This window comes from Natator depressus, chromosome 2 (genome assembly GCF_965152275.1).
Source record: "Natator depressus isolate rNatDep1 chromosome 2, rNatDep2.hap1, whole genome shotgun sequence".
Classification (NCBI taxonomy): Eukaryota; Metazoa; Chordata; order Testudines; family Cheloniidae; genus Natator; species Natator depressus.
The window spans coordinates 37,032,336-37,053,610 of NC_134235.1; the positions used below are offsets into that span (position 1 = coordinate 37,032,336).

Genomic DNA, 21,275 nt, shown 5'->3' on the forward strand with positions numbered 1-21,275 from the left:
AATTAAATCAGGAAAAGACATTCTTATACTGGAATAAGACTGTCCACACAGGAGGTTATACCCATATAACTAGAGTGGTTTAAATTCAACCTTATCTTATACCAGTATAACTTTCCCCATAGACAAGCCCTAAAAGAGAGCTATCTAGAAACAGAGGGACAACTTAGACATTCAAATAAAAAAACTGCTTGGGACATTCCATGAGTTTAGGTTTGAAAAGTTCCCAAAGTACCATCCTTTCTGTTGAGAAGAGTTTTCCCCATGTAGAGGAGCTGGAGTGCATGGGGCACAGGTTTCCCATCAATGGAGGAGTTGTGGGCATGATATTCTCTGAGTCCCACATGACAGCACAGCTCTTTCACTGGTTCTTTTGTTGCATCCTCTTCCCCTTAGCCCAATTCTCAATAGGGCTGAGCAATTGCTAACAGTTGTGTCACAAAGCTTTGACCTGTAATCACTAGGTAGTCCAGGTGTTAAAAAGTTCTACCACCTATGGTAATTTTGTACAGTATTTGCAATGCTGTTCACATATAAATTGCATTTACCTTTTACAGAGTTGATTTTTCCCTCTTTGAATGTTCTATTCCCTCACATAATAGCAAACTGTGTTTCTCCACATTTCAATATGAAGTATGGAGGAGAATATAAATTCTTAAAACTACTCACTTACCAATGTCAAGGACCCTCTGTTTAGCTGTGTGCTGCCGAGAATGCCAGTATTTCCAATACTTCAGCTGTTCCTCTCGGTTTTTATCTTCACTGAATACAACCATGACCACACTCTACAGAAAATGGGAGTGGAGACTATATTACTGGCAGTACCTCGCGTTTAATTAATTCTGAGATGCCTAAGTACTAGAAACTTCCACCTGCCTCCATTGCCACTAGAAAATCTGCCCTTGAAGGGAATACCATTCAGTGTTTTGTATTCTCGCCCTACATGTGTGATGCATTTAATATTTGTGTGCAATAGAAAGGTAATTTAAAAATAAAGCAGGGACAATGATGATGGTTTTTGTGGAGTTTGAATAAAATGTGACTGAGTATTTAAATGTAAGAGGGCTGTGTTTCATACTGCTAAAAGTGGTGATCTCAAAAGCAAAAGCATCCCAGATTCTAATTCTGACTGAGATACTTGGAATAAGTCATTTGGACTCGTTGGGCCTTTAGAAGATTATATAAAAGTAGGAATGATATGCTTGGTATGATAGCAGCTCTTCTGGGTAAAAGAAACGTACACAAAAAGTTCCTATAATGCTGCAATCAACTAAGTGTGTGTGTGGGGGGGCAGGATTGGGGACAGCACCGCAGGAAAATCAGAAGTGCAGCAGGAAATATCATTGTGAATTTTCTTGTTGTTTAAAAAAATATATAGCCACAAATTGATTTAACACAGCTGAAAATACACCCTAACAAAAAAGTAGTATTTTAGTGCCTGCAACAGTCAACAATTCAGACAAATTACAGCCTGTAATGTTTAATGTTTGAGCTACTTTCAAACAGGTGTTTTCATATGTGATGAGCAGCAGTCATTAAAAAATAGTGTTCTTTGTCTGCATTTGTGGATATACCACTTTATATATTTCTTAGTCCAGTGGTCCCCAAACTTTTCAGAGTAGCACCCGCTCTGACCCCTGGCCATGCCCCTCCTCAGAAGCTAGGGCTGAGAGCGGAGCCATGGCTCCCCGGGGAGGGAGGAGAGGTGAAGGCATGGAAAGAGGCAAGGGGTCCGAGGCTGGGGCGCAGCTGGGGGTGGGCCTGGGGTCGAGGCAGGAGCTGTGGCCAGGGGACTGGGCTGGGCCGGAGCAGAGCTGGGGGCGCAGTGGGGCTGGGTAGCGTTCCCTCTCTGCCCTTGAACGTTCCTCCACACACACCCCAGGGAGGGGCACGCTCCATAGTTTGGGGACCACTGCCTTAGTCCCAAGCACCCATCTATGTCAGAAGTCTTGCATATATTTTTATTTTTACCACAATGCTATATGGGTTTTTTACTGAGCCTCATTTGAGTTTCCATTTCAAGTTCTGGATTCATTTTGCTCTAATTAGGTGATACCAAAAACCAAACCAAAACAAATTGTAAATTCACTCTACATCTTAACTCTGGAGTCATAAAAGCTCAGGAAAAAACTTGCTGATTTAAGCACATTTAATAACAATTCTGTCTGCAGTCACAAACGCTGCATGCTAAAGTAACCTGAAATTATAGAAAACAAAAAATAGCCCCTTCAATGTGTTCTTTTTGTTCTTAGCTGAAGAAGCTTTTCCCAATCTCCACACAAATTCCCCATAAATAGCCTCCCACCTTGAATCACCAAACTGTTTAAAAAAATGGCTGCCTCTGAATGTAAATTCTCCCAAAACTATGTGTGAGATAAAGAGCACAATTTATGGTGTTCCCTTGGACCTGATCCAGTGCAATGACATTGCTGAATAGCCTCTTGCTAACTGCAATTGACTTTGCAGCAGGCATTTGTTCTAGGATTATATTCATATTTTCTCCCTTCTAGCAGAGTTTGAGGGTTGTCCCCAAACTGTCTCAGAAGGGGTTATGTCATAAATCTGGTAACCCCTTTAAGAGATCTAATCATCTAAGAGCCTCAATAAACAGATTTATTTCATCTTGCTTTAATCCCCCACTGTGTCTCTGACACACAGCAAGAAAACCATGTTGCGAATGAGATTGGACTACAGTGGCCACAGCGTTCTCAGCCTGGTAGTATTTCATCTGCTTCACATACTTGCTGCACTTTGAGCTTCAGGGGACAGCGCCATTCTCAGGGCAGCAGCTTTGAGGCTCATTTTTCATTTCAAGTCTAATGGGTGATCACCAGTTAATCTGAAAGATTACTGGGTGAGCCCCGTGTGTTCACCACAGTTTGATTGTCACAGCTCTGCTTCAGAAGCTGAGAACTGAGATGAAGCTGTAAATCTGATTTCCAAGGTGGGAATCTCCATAAAGGTTGCGTTCTTCTTGAATATAAAACAGCTCACACGCATAAACCATGCTTGTTTTGATTTTTAAAACAGATCATTAGTAAATTAATGGCCCAATACTGCCAGCTGCTAATGCCCTCAACTTCCCATGACTTGAGTGGGAGCTGGGAGAGCTCACTCAGCACCTCACAGGTTTGGGCCACGAGGACTCAAGCCGGTGCTTAACACTGGATGTCAGTGCAATTTAAGCATGTGCTTAAAGTTAAGCAGAGGAATAAGTGCTTTGCTGAATCAGGCCCATGAATGGTTCCACTGAAGTCAATGGGAGTACTCGTGCTGAAAGTGTCTTGCTGAATCATGGCCTTAGACAGATATATACTCAACTGGGCAGCTCATGAGATGGGACTGAAAAAGGATTAAAAAATATACAGCACATATCCATAGCTGATAACTTTTCCCCATATTTCTGTTGGTGTTGTAGCCAAGTGTTTCTGCTGTTCCCACAAGAAAAATAAAACAAACCAAGAGCAACCCCTGAACGTATCAGCAGAGTTCTGTTCTGTATAGCAAAGGCTGCCATACCCTGACTTTGCTGATGGGATGTCGGAAACACTTGTTGTCACCCGTCTCGCTCAGAGTAATGGCATAAAACTGTCCTTTGTTCAAATAGGTCATTGGTCCTTCCCCTTGCTTTTGACGCAGAGATTTGGTAGCTTCTAGAGTATACTGAAAAGTGCTGCTGTGAGAGAGAAAGAGAGAGAGAGAGATCAAACAATCTCCATGACTTTTCCTTTTCTTTTTGTCCTTATTTATTTATATATTTCATATGCGTACAGATGGTATTGGCAAAAAACTAATAGGAAACTAAATAGCAATAATGATGGGAAAAGGTCAAAATACATAAAAACAGAGACAGGTGATTCAACAACTAAAGTTCTCTTCCTTTAAATCCATCAAATCTGGAATTCATTAAGAATAGACTAGCTAGATTGTAAGCCTCTTTGGGCAGAGACTGTCTCTTTAGTTTCTCTGTACATAACTACGGTCAATTATGGGCCTCTATATACACCCCAGTGATGAGGGTGCTGACTAATAGGTGGGAATAGAGCTTGGTTCACTGCTAGTAAGGGGAGCTAAGCTGCCTCTATGAACATTTGCACCTGCAGCTGGCACAGGAAGAAGAGTCCAATGAGAGGAACATAGAAGCTGCTGCGATGGTGTGTGGAAGGAACAAGACTCCTGACTACTGTTCGAGGAGATGGGAAAGGGGAATGGCAGAGTTGGGTTAATTTTTTTAAAGACAAATTAGAATCTAATTTTAAGGGTATCTTTAGAAATGAACCGAATGGTGCAGAATACCTAGATTTCTCTGGTCGTGCAATTGATGAATAATACAATTAGAAAAAATAAAAGACAAGACATTAGTGATGTCATCGTATGGGAATTAGGATTTTGGAAGGGGAGATGTTCCATATGAGAAACTGCACCTTTATCTGTGGTGTACACTATGAAAAAGTTTGAGAATCTCTGTCCTATAGACTCCTTCCCTAAATACACTCTTCACAGAACATTGTCTGTTGGCAACCTACCACGCTGCATTATGACAATTCAGTATATTCATCCCCATCACACTATAGTAAAACTTGCTGAATAAATGTTTCCCTTCAAAATACTTTTACAGACACCATGATGGAAAGAGTCATTTACAGGATATTGCCACAAGTTGAAGAAAATAATACCTTCTCAAAGGTCTGAATTCAACAAAGCATTTAAGCACTACTGAATCAGGGCCAAAAGCAAGAACATGCTAAACCAAAAGGTTACAGTGTCCTTGAATTTCTAGTCTAAAAGAAATTAACTCTGATGTCATACCATTGCCTCTGACAATATGAAAAGGAAATAAGGCAAAGACCAAAACACTGTTTTTCTTATTTTTAGCCACCAAATAAAAAAAAAACAACCAAAATTCAGTAATAAGAAGAATTTTTTTTCAAATCTTACCCAAAGAGATGGAAAAAACCCCCAAACCCTCCATTGCATCTTTCCTCCATCAGATGCAAGAATGTTCAGAAACTGTTTAGTTTCAATATAGTTTAGTAGTAATTTTTATAATTTGAAATGAAGGCTAAATTTTAAAGGTGTTCCTAATTACGTTACTCTACTCTAAAATTTATTCTGTTTTAATGTTTAAAAAAAAGTTTGTTTTTTTGTGCTAAATTTTGCATTGTTTTGAAAAGACTACTGTATGTGCAGTATACATTTTGTTTATGATAAAAGGGTATTTTAAACACAGAAGGCCAGATTCTCATTGACATTAAGGCTCCTTTACATCAGTCAGTGTATAAAGGAATCTAAAATGGATTTTAGTGTGAATCAAAATCAGACCAAGAAAGTACCAGAGTACAACTGACTAATAGTCCATGTGCCTTAGTTTGTTCTCCTGTGTTTGACAGTTTCCTACTCTGGATGTTTCAGAAGGTGTTAAAAAAAACCCAAATCCCAGACATACTGCACCTGGCCAATTGTGTAATACCTGTACTATACCACAGTGGAAATTTCTTCCAAATTCCAATTGGCAATCAGTTTATGCCCTAAAGCATGAGCATTGCTACCACTTGTCATTTTTACCCTAGCAAATGTAACTGTAGTTATTATTCAGAAAACTTTCTAAGCCTGTTTTGAATCTCATCAACTGCCTGATCTAAAAGCCCTTTGAAATCAATGTGAATCGTTCAATCCACTGCAGTGGGTCTTGGACCAGGCCCTAAGTTATGTTCATGTTATTCATCTGAAGCATTCATTTCTGTACATACAGGGTATGGAACACTTAGTAGAATGCTATATAATTCACAGAGGGGAGGCATTTCCTTTCTGAATGGTAAATTATCACATGAAGTTGCCCTTGGCTCTTATGCTAAAGCTTTTCACCTTAGTAGAAATGCTGACAATACAAACACTCCTGGATTATGTTTCAAAAATACCCAACACAGGAAATGGAAACTATGCTGCATTGATGCTGCAGATATACTCCTGTCTAAAGACTCAGTCCTGATCCATTGAGGATAATAGGGGTTTTGTCATTGACTTCATCAGAAAGGGACTGGGCCTTAAGAAAGCTACACCATAAAAAAAAAGCCCCAGGCATGAGGGCCCCAATCCAGGAAAAATCTTAAGCATATGTCTAACTTTGCACCTGAATAGTCTGACTGATATAAATTGAACTACTCATGTGCTTAAAGTTAAGTACATGCTTAAGTGTTTTCCTGGATCAGAGCTAATATGAGTCAATGACTAATCTAGCTCTTGCCCATTTATATGCATGCATTTTGCTGCATTTAGCAGCTAACAGCAATGACTGGTTATTTCTCCAAAACTTTAGTTTTATTTTGCAGTACTTAGCTGGGTGGTGACAGACACCACCAGATTAAATAATACAAAATACACAGAAATGTACCACAATATATAGTGACAAAGATCACCACAACCAATTGTTACAAAACAAAACAAAATGGGAATTTCATAAAATTGGGGGAGCTGATTTAACAACCTCAGACATGTGTGCTCTGCATCCTTCCGTCCTGGAAGGCAGTGAATATTTTCCAGGAGCAGGCTGGCAATCTGTGCTCTGTACTTGGGGTACCAAGAGCCTGGTTCTCCTCTCACACCAGTTTTACATTTGTACAGAGCCATTGACTTAAGCAAAGTTATTTTTGATTTAAGCTTGTGCAAGTAGGAAGAGAATCAGGCCCTGACACTCAGGGCAGGTCTACATTACGGGGTTATGTCGACCTAAGTTATGCAACTCCAACTACGTGAATAACATAGCTGGAATTGACATAGCTTAGGTCAATTTATTGCAGTGTCTACACTGTGCAGTGTCTAAACTCTCCTGTCAACTTACCTTATGCTTCTTGTTCTGATGGAGTACCAGCGTCAATGGGAGAGCGATTTAGCAGGTCTTCGTTAGATCTGCTAAATCGACCCCCGGTGGATTGATCGCCACGGCGTTGATCCACGGTAAGTGTAGACCTGCCCTCAGTGAAGACACACACACTAGTCAGATTTTAAAGCCAATGTGCAGAGCAATGGAGGGGACCAGCAGTACATCCCTAGTGGTGGCAAAGTGGGGTTCTCCATACTATATTTTAATATGAGGCCAATCCAGCTCCATCTATTCCCATTTGTCTTTGAGTAACCTACCTTGCTGTTTGTTCGTAAATGTATTCCTCAGCCCCTACTGATGCACTGCGGTACTTCTAAAAGTTATACAAATAAAAAACAAACAAAAAATAGATGAGGAATTATTGGATACACAGAAATTTACAATTACTGACAAGATCATATTAAAACTTTTCTAGTTAGGGAACCCTTATAATAAACTATCAGGTAGTTAAGACTCAAAATACCTATTAGCCTGAGTAGTCCCTATGCGGTTTCACTTCTAGAGTTGACACAGAGAAATTATTTGCACCAAGTGTTTGGATTTTGTCAGTCTAGCTAGCTCATTATAACAATATCAGTAAAGTGGCAGGTATTTTTGTGTTCTGCTTGCCCTTACATTATCAGATGTTTAGAAGAAACCTGTAATAACATGCATGACTCACAATTGCAAGCATGTCCTAAGCTGAAAATTAAATGAAAGCTTTTACGGTGCCTATATTTTTAAAGAGGGTTTATGTGAATCTATTTCTAATTGTCCTCCACAACCCACACACTGAGGCTCATAAAAATTCGTATTATTGTATCATCTCATTTGGATGGGTGTGGGGACACAGGCTCAGGAAGTATTCTGCATGTAACACAGGATCATATTAGAATAATAGATTCATTTGACAAAATGAAAACAGATCTATAAAAAGGTACAGATGAAAAATGTGAAATATATTGCATCAAGAGGCTGAATTATGAAAACTATGTCCACTGCATAAATTGAAGAAAGAACCATACATTACATTATGGAGCAGAGGAAAATGATAAGAGATCCTTATCTATTCTATGAGATCCTTGCTTTTTCAGTTTACCTTTTGTGGCCATAATACACTGTTTCTAAAACCTCTCTGATGGATCATTAGGTATAATCTCATGGATTATTAATTATTACTATACTATTTTGTCACCACTCACGGTTAATTACATATTGATGTGCCATGATAAAAATGCTCTGCAATAAAAAGACTTGAAACCTGTTTAAGAGATGTCAGTTTATTACAGAGTGTTTTTACCATAGCACAGCAGTGGTTGTAGCTTTGCAGTTGACTGGTCTGATTTTTATATCATTTTATGTGATATTTTCAGTATGGCTTGGTATAGTGATGCCAAGAATGTCTCCGTAGAATAAGCAATTTTAAAAGATTAATCCTTGTTTTTGTGAGATAAATACAACTAGTTTCTATTAATTAGTATGTAACTAAACTAGTTTATTTAATCCAGCTGAGACACAATTTAAAATCTGATCCGTTATTTAAATCCATATTAAAATCAGGCAACAATCAGATAGAAGAAATTACCATTTTTATAATATTATGAAAAATCATGATCACAGTACTGTAATTTATATGGAATGTTATACATAATTCTCTTGCATTCTGCCTTGGCTGATAAAAAGAATATACATCAAGATGACTTTTCTAAAAGGTATCTGCACTTGCACTTTTATAACAAATGGATGAGCATAGGGCAATGAAATGTGGGGAGGCAATCTTGTTGGTGGAAAAATGACTTTTTACAAACTTACACTTCACACTTGAGACAATTGGTCCAAGGCCCTCAAACTCATTCACACACATAGCTCTTACTCACATGAATATTCACATTGATTTAAAAGAGATTGTTCACATGAATAAGAGAGCTGGACTGGGCCCATCCTGCACATATTTTCAAAAACAAGGGTCATAACTCATATGAGTAATTTTATTGAATGCACCGAGAATATTTACATGTGTGAAGTTGCTTATGTGCTGGAACGTTGGTAGGCTTGAGCCGTGTTTGTAAGTTACAGTAGACAGTGCATAATGCCTAACTTTCAATTGGTAATATAAATGACAGAGTATATTTTAAAAAAAATGTGACAAAATATTACCGATGTCACTGAGGTATTAGCAAATATATGTTTTCGCTCTTGTTTTCCAGTTTGTTAATTTTGTCCGTTTGACAGCACTTCATAGGATGGATTCACTGTTCTGTGAAAGTTCAGCTGCATCTCCAACAGCATGTACTGGCATGATGGGATCAGTGCCATGAACAACCCTGGGGAAAGCCTATGTGCACACTACTCCTCAGCTCCTACAAGAGGGTATTTACCAGTTTCTAGCATAAGGGTTGAAGCCATATAATTATAATTAATTCATAATAGTGCTTGTGCTCCCAGTTTAGTTTAAACTGATTTTTAAAAGCACAATAGATTTCCTCATTATGTCACCACAGAATGAATTCAAGTTGTATAGGTGCCCTAAATATGCATTTCCATACCTTAACATATTTGTATTTCTTTTAAGTTTAATTCTGCATTTCCTGGGTTTGAACACTTGTTTTGGAGATAATTACATCCCTGTAATCTTTTTTTCCTAAATGAGTCATACATACTCTCAACCTTAACTCCATCTTAATGTAGTTTTTGTCTGGGAGTTTCCTTGGGTTTTTTTAATTATTAATAATTTCATACATTAACAGGAATCAGGAAACCAAAGGTGAATGTTACTATGTGATCTGAAGATATGTAGTATCAACCTTAAATTATTTTTAAAATTTTAACCTCTAGGATCAGGCACTCTAGAGCAGCACAAAGCAACCAGAGCATACTGGCCAGTTAAACTGAATTTACAGCTGCTTAGCATTGCCAGAGCAGTGCATAGCAGCCAGAGCACACATCAGTTCTTCCCTCCCTCCTGTTCTCAACATTCCTCTGTACAAACACCCACCCACATACCCCATCTTCCCCCTACCTTTTGACCTCTACATTTCCTTTCACCCTCCTAATGCCACCCGTTTCCCCCTCTTGCCCTTCTTGATGAGCAGATCTGGTGCAATAGATAGCTTTTGAAATGAACTATTTAGGATTAATGGTAATTTTTTGCCATTACTTTTCACAACTAAAAAATGTATTCATCCACAGAGGTTGGTGGATAAACTCTTCCCCTTAAGAGATGCTCATGAACAATTATCCACTTTCAAAATGGCTACCATCTCCTATTGTTGCGAATAGGACTGAAGCTACAGCCTGCTAATAGTTAACTTGCCCTCTTTCAAAATAAGCCACCCCTACCCACTTTATTCTCAATGGGACTGAGGCCACAAGATGCCCTCTATAAATATACCCATCACCTCTCATTGTTTCCAATAGGTACGAAGCCAAACTACCATCTAGGAAGATGGTGTTCCCCTATGCTGTCAGAAGGCAGAGAAGAGCACTGTGAGGAGCAGCTGAGTTCACTAAAGATGGTCACAGTCATTCACCTGCTCCTCTGTTGTGCAGAGAGCTAAAATATGCTACTTGTGTTATTTATTAATTATTATTAATTATTATTATTATTATTATTAATATTGTAGTAGTAACTACGAACACCAGTCAAGGACAAGCCCCCGCTGTGCTCAGTGCTGTCCAACACAAAGTCACACTGTATGATTCTTTTTAATGAGTTCCAAGATACTAGTTCAAAAATGAAAAACTTACTTCTGTTCCCCCATCTTTGAAAGTGTCGCTGTAAGTACTATCAGGAGTACTACGCTGGTCATCTTTGAGATAGTTTGTATGGGGGGCAATGTTGGGCACTTCATACTGAGTCTGTTCGAAGATAACCCCCCTGTGCTCCTCGTTTTCGCCCCTAACATAATGCACTTGCGGGGCCATAAAAACTGGTGTGAACTCTTCTGCCTTTACCACGGTAACTCCAGTCACCGAGATTGGCGTTGGGCTCCCAGATACATTTGTGCTGTACTCCCTTTTGGAAGACTCCAGATGTTCTTGGTTTAAGGAGAGATTAACTGGCACTGTCTTCAAGACTTGAACTCTGTTCTCTCCTCCACTCAAATTACTCTGAGCTTCATTAGTACCAAGACAATTTCTGTGAAACAAACAAAAACCTGTGAATTGTCCTAATAGAAACTGGCATCAAATTTCCTCATTTAGGGAGTGGGCTGATTGCTACAGAAGTCAGGAAGAAAATACAGCTGCAATGCAAAACTTTCTTCATGTATTGAGGACCAGGAAAGGTTACCTTCTTCTGAAACATCAGTGAATGAATGGTCTCATCTAGTATGACAAATCCTGTGTGACCTAGTTTTCATTCTCCTTAGGCTACTATTTGGATACATAGCTAATAGATCAATACAAAAGCCTATTGGCCAAAATAAACATCAAGGGTTTTACATGAAATAATATATATTACTGACAGTAGAAAAATTTTCATGTGGAATAGAGAGAGTGAATTGTCAATAATGAGATTAATATTTTGCTATCTGCCCTTTCAGATAGCCATGGGATGTGACCATGTTTACTGATGTAATTCCTGAAGAAGTACTTAGAGGAATCCCATCCTAACAGAGCAGGACAGTAATTGTTGCGGGTGCACTGTAGCTTTCAGCAGCACCATCCTATCTCTTACGAAGGTGCCCTTAAAAATCCATATAATGCGCAGTTGTCACACACATGAAATGGTTAATTCATAAAGCTTTCAGCTTCCAACAGCTGCTACGTGTTTTGTTCTCATTTTCAATAACTAATGAGAGTTGCTCTGATGAGAAAATGACTGCCATCTTGGCTTTCTGTTGGATGGATGTTTTGCCAATCCTGCTGTGGAATTTCTCTAGAGCCAGATCGAAGTGGATTTCTCTCTCTAGATGCAGATTGAAGAAGTTTCAGGTTATGTCTTCACTGTCAAAAAGGAGCTTTTTGTGCATCAAGATATCTAGTTTTATGTAAAGCCTAGTGGAGACAAGGCACTGTTAGTTTTTATCTCTATGTAACTAGCTGAGACAAACTCCACTTTGGGGCATAGCTATGATCTTGACTAACTAAGGTAAAAGTTACCTGTGCCTTCTCTCCACTAGGATTTTACATTGAGATAGCTAACTCGATGTACAAACATACCTATTTTTTGCAGGGAAGACATAGCCTCACTCTCTCCTGCTCGTGAGTCTCAATAAAGTCAGTTGTTTTCTTCTTAACCTGCCACACAGGACCCTTTAGCAACTTTGACTCCAGACACAGCAAAAGCTGTAATCTGAAAGGTGAGGGGGGAAGAAAACGTTTGACAGAAGGTAGTTTTAATGAAGAAGGTGTTATGTAAAGTTATTTGCTCCCTGACAGAGATGAGATTAGGCTAAGTATAACTACCTAAACCAGTTTACTGAAGCCAAACTACATAGCTTTTGTTACCCAAAAAAAGCAGTATTTCTAATGTCAATATTTTTTTCTGGTTTACTTTTTCAAATAACATGACAACTTCACTGGGATTCTTTATTACTTTGCAAATCACATTTTTTTAAAATCCCATTTAATTTTTTTAATATGTACAGCTGTGTAATGGTTGCTTCCCACACTAGACTTTGTTCTTTTATCTTGTAGAAGGAAGTCAGAGGCCATAACAATTCTTTTGATTCACATCTGATCAAAGTTTCTTTTACTTCTAGTGTATTCATATATTATTTTAAATGATACGATACCTTTTATCTTGGTCTTCTTGATTGTCATTCACTTTGTTAACAGACAACAGCCTTTTATCTCTGGGAACCTGAGAAAAGCACCAGGCATTGGTCAGGCAAGTGTAACAGTTTGTATTTGCAACTTCAGATTAATATAGTCTAAAAAAAGGTAAGGTTTATTTAGACCAAGGATGTCAAACTCATGGATATCAGGGCTTACTTTTTTCTATTATAGTGACGGTAACCTTAAAGATGACTTCCCTCCCCTACCCTCCCCCAGGTGGGAAAAAATACAGGAATTGTTCTCTCCTTTGGTTCTTGGATGTGTAAAGAAGGCCTGGAAAGGTTTTTAGTTTTCTTTCCCCAAAATAAGGTTTTATTCTGCTTGCTTTTTACCTTTGAAATACACCGGACCCTCGCTAGAACGCGGGATTTGGGATCCATGCCAAGTACCGCGTGAAAGCGGGAACTGCGTTAAAATGAAATTACTGTATACAGTAACTGTCACATCCATAAAGTATAGAAAACCTTAGAAAATAAACTCCCACTTGAAGGAAACAATAAACGAGAAAAAAAGTATTGCTTTATTGGAAATTTAAAGTCAACATTACAATAAACTAGTCTCGTTTTTCCTTTAAAAAGTCGGTGAGAGGCTTTTGCTTCTTGCTGCTGTGCCGCTTCCGCTTAGCAAACGGCAAAAGACTACGGAGCTGCATAATTTTTATAGGCTCAACGTCTTGCGTCTCAAACCCTCTCAAAGCAGTCTCTAAGCCGGCTACTGTCGCAGAGAACGACGTCCACTTCATCTTCCTCTTCTTTTTCCACGGCGAAGGCCAATTCTTCAGCTTCTGGAATGTTGTTTGGTTGTACTGCCTGAAGAATTTGGTCATCCGTTAGACTTTCAGCAACGGGACAAAATTCTTCTGCTTCATCGTCACCTCTTATCCAGGACTTGATATTTTGTGGCAGAACATTTACCCCGAGCCCGGACAGTTGCTGGCACAGCTCCTGCATCCACTCCATGTCTGTTCTTCCAACTTCCTCCTCTGTAAATCCCTCTAAGTCGAATTCCTCGTCACACTGTGATCTGCTTTCTTCATTTTCTTCCAGGAGCGGGTGGCCAAACGACTCTCGCATCTCACCATCCACTAGCGGTTTATCGTTTCAGCGCATAATAAATTCCAAAAATCGCCGCCAATGTAAAAGAAGTCTTTTATAGTCAACTTCTTCAGAAAATCGGTGACAGACAATTTGCTTTCTATCACTTGTCGTACCAAGTTTCGTCGATAGTGCTGCTAAAAAATGGCGATAACATCTTGATCAAGCAGCTGGATTTTGGAAGTCGTGTTTTTAGGTAAGTATTCAACCCGTATTTTACTGTCACGGGTTCTGAGTCTTTTGGCCGGAGGATGCGCTGGACAGTTGTGTAGCCAAAGAATGGCCTTTTCTACACCACCGCATAGGGTCGATCTAAGATACACAACTTCAGCTACGTGAATAGTTGATGCTCCCTCGTTGACTGCGCTTGCGCTTCTCGTTCTGGTGGAGTACTAGAGTCGACAGGAGAGCGCTCAGCAGTCGATTTATTGCATCTATACTCAAAAAAATTGTACTGTACAGTGCTTATATTTGGGATCCATGGCCGTGACCGCATTATATCCCTATTCGCGTTATATAGACGCATGTTCTAGCGATGGTCCGGGAGTACCAAGGAGTATCAAGTTCCAGGTTGGTATAAATACAGTTTACACAAAAATAATAAAAGGAGTGAATTAAAACCAGTTTAGCTATTTTGGCACACATTGGTGTGTAGATAGTCTTAGTTAAGAATAGAATGTTTGAAGTCAATTTAGCTCAGATGAGTAAAAGACTAGCTTTAGCCAAATCAAACTGACGGCTTGTCTACATGGTGTAGCAATGCGCACTACAGAGGTGTAATTTCTGAAGCACACTAATATGCTATGCATTAATTGCACACCTGGGAACCTTTAGCACACCAGCAGGGTCTATATGGACCAATTAATGTGCAACATGTTAGTTTGCTTTAGAAGTCACATCCCTGTAGTATGCATTGCCCCATCGTGTAGTCAAGCCCATAATTACTTTTATTCCAAACTAAAAGTCTTTACACATTGACTTGGTCTACACTTAAAAGTTAGGCTGACATAGCTATATCAGTCAAGGGTGTGAAAAAAAACACACATCTAACCAATGTAGCTATGGCCTGGACTATATCTAAAACTTAGGCTGACCTAGCTACAGCATGCAGGGGTGTGAAGAATTCATACCCCTGTAAGATGCAAGTAAGCCAACCTAAGCCCCAGTGTCATCACCACTGGTCAACAGAAGAATTCTTCCATCGACCTAGCTACCACCCTTCCAGGGGATGGATTTATTACACCGTCGGAAAAAACCCTTCCATCACCGTAGCAAGTGTCTACGCTATAGCAGTGTAGCGATAGCACTATAGCTGTGCCACTGTAGCGCTTGTAATGTAGTCGATTTACCCTGTGTCAACTTACCCCACAGTGTAGTTGCAGCTATGGTGATGGAAGAATGCTTCCTCCGACATAGCTAACTTTGTCTGGGGAGGTGGTGTTCCTGTGCTCACAGAAAAACCCTTAGGTTGGTGTTGGTTGTGACTGCACTATTGGGACATGCTGGCACAGCTACACCAACGTAGTTATGACAGTATGGTCTCTGTAATATAGACACAGCCATTGACTTGCACCACAGTAAATTGGTTTTCGAAAACCAATTTGATTCAATCCGGGCAAATTTGTGTGTAGACCAACACTTCGGTTCTGTTTTTACAGAACTCCTTGAATTACTGAGAGGTGTGGATCAGGAACTATCTCACTTACCTTAATTGGAGTGCACGGAGGTGCTGAATCTTTAACTAAGAGGCATTCTCCTCACCCTTTTGAATTAAATGGTGTTAAAAAATACAAAGGGCCTAATTCTCAGTTATCTCAAGGCCCTTTTACACTAGGCTGGCAGCATAAAGGGGCCTTAATGTGAGAGAAAACAGTCCCCTGAGAATATCCTCTGCTCAAAGAGCATCCCTGGCTGGTCTAGAGATGGTGCCAGGGCTGTGTACCAGCCCTGTTTCCACATCTAGGGTAACGGTGGCGACATGTTGGGGCATCACCAGAGAACACTGAACTACAGCTATTCTCTGCTTCCCTGGGTTTATAGAGCACCATGAGAAGCAGAATGAAAGTCAAAGCAGGCCCCTCTATGGATCCAGATTATGTGACACTCAAGGTAATTTAAAGCCACCTTGGCCCCACCCCAACCTTCCCTGATTCAAGCACAGGAATGAGACCCAAAGAGTTTTAAACTGTCTAAATAAAAAACCTTTCCTATTTCACTTAACAAAGTTTCACTTGCATGATTTCTATGACGTCATAAATCAAGTAGGTTTCCATAGAGTCTTCCAGGGAAAACAAGGTAGACAATATCTGAATTTCGAATGTAGAAACAATGAGAACAAAAGGCTTTCTTAACACATCCCAAAAAATGTGAAAAAAACATAAACCCATTTTTACTTTACAGTTAGACTTTCTTGGCTCTGCTCTTTGAATTCTGAGAGCATGTGGGCCTTCCTACCTTCCTCAGACAGGCCTCATGTTTTCATTATCCCAAATAGCTCTTCAGGCTTTTAATAAAATTTCAAGGCCCCAAGTTCTTCAAGGCCTCTTTTCTCCGGCTGAATTAGCAGTTTTTGGAACCAGCACTTCTGAGCTATTTCTTACAGCAGAAGGAAGCTATTTCCAGTTCATCATGGCATTGGACCACCATGACAACAGAGCAAGGACAGGCTTGAAACCAAATCAAAATTGTGTTTACTGGCTTTAAAGCACCAAAGAAAAATCAGGAGACATTCAGGCTTAGAGAAAAACCAATAAGCACCTGTCCTCCAGTAGTCAAAATTAACATAAAGTATCTTTCTAAGACAACAACAGAGACACGGAGGACTGGCGTCTGACCTTCACTTATAGATTCATAGATGCTAAGGTCAGAAGGGACCATTATGATCATCTAGTCTGACCTCCTGCACAACACAGGTCTCAGAATCTCACCCACCCACTCCTGCAAAAAACCTCTCACCTATGTAGTTGGTGGTGTCATATTTGTACTAAAGTGCTCTGTTGGTTGACACGCCTGTTTGATGTATCTCGGAGGTTGGCTTGAGTCCACTGCCTACATGTTCTGACACCCTTAATTTAGATAAAAACAATGAGGAGTCCGGTGGCATATTAAAGACTAACAGATTTATTCGGGCATAAGCTTTCGTGCGTAAAAACCCACTTCTTCATATGCATGGAGTGAAATTGCAGGCATATATATAATGGCACATAAAGAGAAGGGAGTTACTTTACAAGTGGAGAACCAGTGATGACAAGACCAATTCAGTCAGGGTGGATGTGGTCCACTCCCAATAATTGATAAGGCGGTGTCAATACCAACAGAGGAAAATTGCTTTTGTAATGAGCCAGCCACTCCCAGTCCCTGTTCAAGCCCAAATTAATGGTGTTAAGTTTGCAAATGAATTGTAGCTCTGCAGTTTCTCTTTGAAGTCTGTTTTTGAAGTTTTTTTGTTGTAGTATGGCTACTTTTAAGTCTGTTATTGAATGTCCAGGGAGATTGAAGTGTTCTCCTACTGGCTTTTGGATGTTACCATTCCTGATGTCTGATTTGGGTCCATTTATTCTTTTACGTAGAGATTGTTCGGTTTGGCCAATGTACATAGCAGAGGGGCATTGCTGGCACATGATGGCATATATCACATTAGTAGATGTGCAGGTGAATGAGCCCCTGATGGTGTGGCTGATGTGGTTGGGTCCTATGATAGTGTTGCTAGAGTAGATATGGGGACAGAGTAGGCAACGGGGCTTGTTACAGGGATTGGTTCCTGGATTAGTGTTTCTGTGGTGTGGTGTGTAGTTGCTGGTCACTATTTGCTTCAGGTTCGGGGGCTGTCTGTAAGAGAGGACTGGCCTGCCTCCCAAGGTCTGTGAGAGTGAGGGATTGTATTCCAGGATAGGTTGTAGATTGTTGATGATGTGCTGGAGAGGTTTTAGCTGGGGGCTGTACATGATGGCCAGTGGTGTTCTGTTATTTTCCTTGTTGGGCCTGTCCTGCAGTAGGTGACTTCTGGGCACCCATCTCGCTCAGTCAATCTGTTTCCTCACTTCCCCAGGTGGGTATTGTAGTTTTAAGAATGCTTGATAAAGATCTTGTGGGTGTTTGTCTCTGTCTGAGGGATTGGAGCAAATGTGGTTGTATCTTAGGCTTTGGCTATAGACAATGGATTGTGTGATGTGTCCTGGAGGCATGTAGGTAAGAATAGCGGTAGGTTTCTGGTATAGGGTGGTGTTTATGTGACCATCGCTTATTTGCACTGTACTATCCAGCAAGTGGATCTCTTGTGTGGACTGGTCCAGGCTGAGGTTGATGATGGTGTGGAAATTGTTAAAATCCAGGTAGAATTCTTCAAGGGCCTCCTTCCCATGGGTCATATGATGAAGATGTCATCAATGTAGCACAAATAGAGGAGGGACGCTAGGCTAGGAGACGAGAGCTGAGGAAGCATTGTTCTAAGTCAGCCATAAAAATGTTGGCAGACTGTGGGGCCATGCAGGTACCTGTGGGGCCATGCGTAGCAGTGCTTCTGACTTGAAGGTATAAGTTGTCCACAAATCTGAAATGGTTGTGGGTGAGGACAAAGTTACAAAGCTCAGCCTGGACAAAGCATGGCCCCTTGTGGGTGTGCCAAGGCCTCATCAGGGATATTGTTCTTGACAGCTTGTAGTCCATCCTTTTGTGGAATATTGGTGTAAAGAGCCTCTTCATCCATGGTGGCCAGGATGGTGTTTTCAGGAAGATCACCAATGCATTGTAGTTTCCTAAGGAAGTCGGTGGTGTCTCAAAGATAGCTAGGAATGCTGGTAGCGTAGGGTCTGAGGAGAGAGTCCAAATAGCCAGATAACCTGCTATAAGAGTGCCAATGCCTGAGATGATGGGGCATCCAGGATTTCCAGATTTATGGATCTTGGCTAGCAGATCGAATACTCCTGGTCGGGGCTCTAGGGGTGTGTCTGTGTAGATTTGTTCCCATGCTGTAGCAGGGAGTTTCTTGAGCAGCTCATGTAGTTTCTTTTGGTACTCTTCAGTGGGATTGGAGGATAGTGGCCTGTAGAATGTGGTGTTGGAGAGTTGCCTGGCCACCTCCTGTTCATAATCCGACCTGTTCATGATGACTACAGCACCTCCTTTGTCAGCACCTTTGATTATAATGTCAGAGTTGTTTCTGAGGCTATGGATGGCATTGCATTCTGTATGGCTGAGGTTATGGGGCAAGTGATGCTGTTTGTTCACAATTTTAGCCTGTGCATGTCTGTGGAAGCACTTTATGTAGAAGTCCAGTCTGTCATTTCGACCGTCAGGAGGAGTCCACGTGGAATTCTTCTTCTTGTTGTCTTCTTGAAATGGAGAGGGACTTTAATGCTAGTGTCCAGTGGATAGGAGGATTCCTGTGGATCAGTGCACTGTTTAGTGGTGTGTTGAAAATATTCTTTGAGTCGGAGATGGCAAAAGTAGGCTTCCAGATCACTGCAGAACTCTATCATGTTCAGGCAGGGGCGGGGGGGGGGGGGGGGAGGAGGAGGGGGAGGGGGCAGAAAGAGAGTCCCTGAGATAGGACAGAGTCTTCTGCTGGGCTAAGTGTGTAGTTGGATAGATTAACAATATTTTTGGGTGAGTTAAGGGTATCACTGTTGTAGCCCCTTGTGGCATGTAGGAGTTTAGATAGTTTACTGTTCTTTTTCCTCTGTAGAGAAGTAAAGTGTGCGCTGTAAATGGCAACAAACTCCATTGCCTACTCTGTCCCCATATCTACTCTAGCAACACCATCATAGGACCCAACCACATCAGCCACACCATCAGGGGCCATTCACCTGCACATCTACTAATATGATATATGCCATCATGTGCCAGCAATGCCCCTCTGCTATGTACATTGGCCAAACCGAACAATCTCTACGTAAAAGAATAAATGGACCCAAATCAGACATCAGGAATGGTAACATCCAAAAGCCAGTAGGAGAACACTTCAATCTCCCTGGACATTCAATAACAGACTTAAAAGTAGCCATACTACAACAAAACTTCAAAAACAGACTTCAAAGAGAAACTACAGAGCTACAATTCATTTGCAAACTTAACACCATTAATTTGGGCTTGAACAGGGACTGGGAGTGGCTGGCTCATTACAAAAGCAATTTTCCCTCTCTTGGCATTGACACTTCCTCATCAATTATTGGAAGTGGACCACATCCACCCTGACTGAATTGGTCTTGTCATCACTGGTTCTCCACTTGTAAAGTAACTCCCTTCTCTTTATGTGCCATTATATATATGCCCGCAATTTCACTCCATGCATATGAAGAAGTGGGTTTTTACGCACGAAAGCTTATGCCCAAATAAATCTGTTAGTCTTTAAGGTGCCACCAGACTCCTTGTTGTTTCTGTAGATACAGACTAACATGGCTACCCCTCTGATCAATTTAGATAATTTATTTTATACTTTCAAGAGATTTTAAATTGTTGAGGTGAATATTGTTTGGTTAGTTAAAAACAAAACATGAAAAAGAAACCCCAATGAAACATGGCTTGGTTGTGAAAATGAACATTTATTGTAAAAGTAATGTAAAAAAAATGTCATCCAAGACATCAGAGACATTGGGACCAAGACAATTTAAGTGAAACAACAAGAACTTCAGATTACACAAATGGGAATCAGCATTGAGTCTCATGCTTTAGAGCAGGATCGCTGCAGGGGTTAAAATGGTATTTCTCACACAGGTACTGCATGGCAAAGTTGGTAAGAAGCATTCTGAGGTTTTGCTTTGACTTCAGTCAGAGCCAGTAGCGGCACTGCTATGGGTACCCGCATGCCCCACAGTATGCCAACATTTTTATGGCTGATTTAGAACAACGCTTCCTCAGCTCTCGTCCCCTAACGCCCCTACTTTACTTGCGCTATATTGATGACATCTTCATCATCTGGACCCATGGAAAAGAAGCCCTTGAGGAATTCCACCATGATTTCAACAATTTCCATCCCACCATCAACCTCAGCCTGGTCCAGTCCACACATGAGATCCACTTCCTGGACACTACAGTGCTAATAAACGATGGTCACATCAACACCACCCTATACCGGAAACCTACTGACCGCTATTCCTACCTACATGCCTCCAGCTTTCACCCTGACCACACCACACGATCCATCGTCTACAGCCAAGCTCTGCGATACAACCGCATTTGCTCCAACCCCTCAGACAAAGACAAACACCTACAAGATCTCTATCAAGCATTCTTACAACTACAATACCCACCTGCGGAAGTGAAGAAACAGATTGATAGAGCCAGAAGAGTTCCCAGAAGTCACCTACTACAGGACAGGCCTAACAAAGAAAATAACAGAACGCCACTAGCCGTCACCTTCAGCCCCCAACTAAAACCCCTCCAACGCATTATTAAGGATCTACAACCTATCCTGAAGGATGACCCAACACTCTCACAAATCTTGGGAGAAAGGCCAGTCCTTGCCTACAGACAGCCCCCCAACCTGAAGCGAATACTCACCAACAACCACATACCACACAACAGAACCACTAACCCAGGAACCTATC

At 40.8% G+C, this 21,275-nt stretch overlaps 1 protein-coding gene across 1 annotated transcript in view; it reads right to left on the reverse strand.

The window, feature by feature from the left end:
- The window catches only part of GRHL2 (grainyhead like transcription factor 2), a 104,449-nt gene that overhangs the window by 56,363 nt on the left and 26,811 nt on the right, over nucleotides 1-21,275 (reverse strand). Inside the window, exons 3-7 of the mRNA XM_074944016.1 lie at nucleotides 12,595-12,662; nucleotides 10,604-10,994; nucleotides 7,135-7,190; nucleotides 3,517-3,673; nucleotides 671-782 (exon numbers count right to left, since the gene is read on the reverse strand). Of these exons, the coding sequence (XP_074800117.1) occupies nucleotides 671-782; nucleotides 3,517-3,673; nucleotides 7,135-7,190; nucleotides 10,604-10,994; nucleotides 12,595-12,662 (784 nt within the window). The remainder of the gene's footprint in view (nucleotides 1-670; nucleotides 783-3,516; nucleotides 3,674-7,134; nucleotides 7,191-10,603; nucleotides 10,995-12,594; nucleotides 12,663-21,275) is intronic.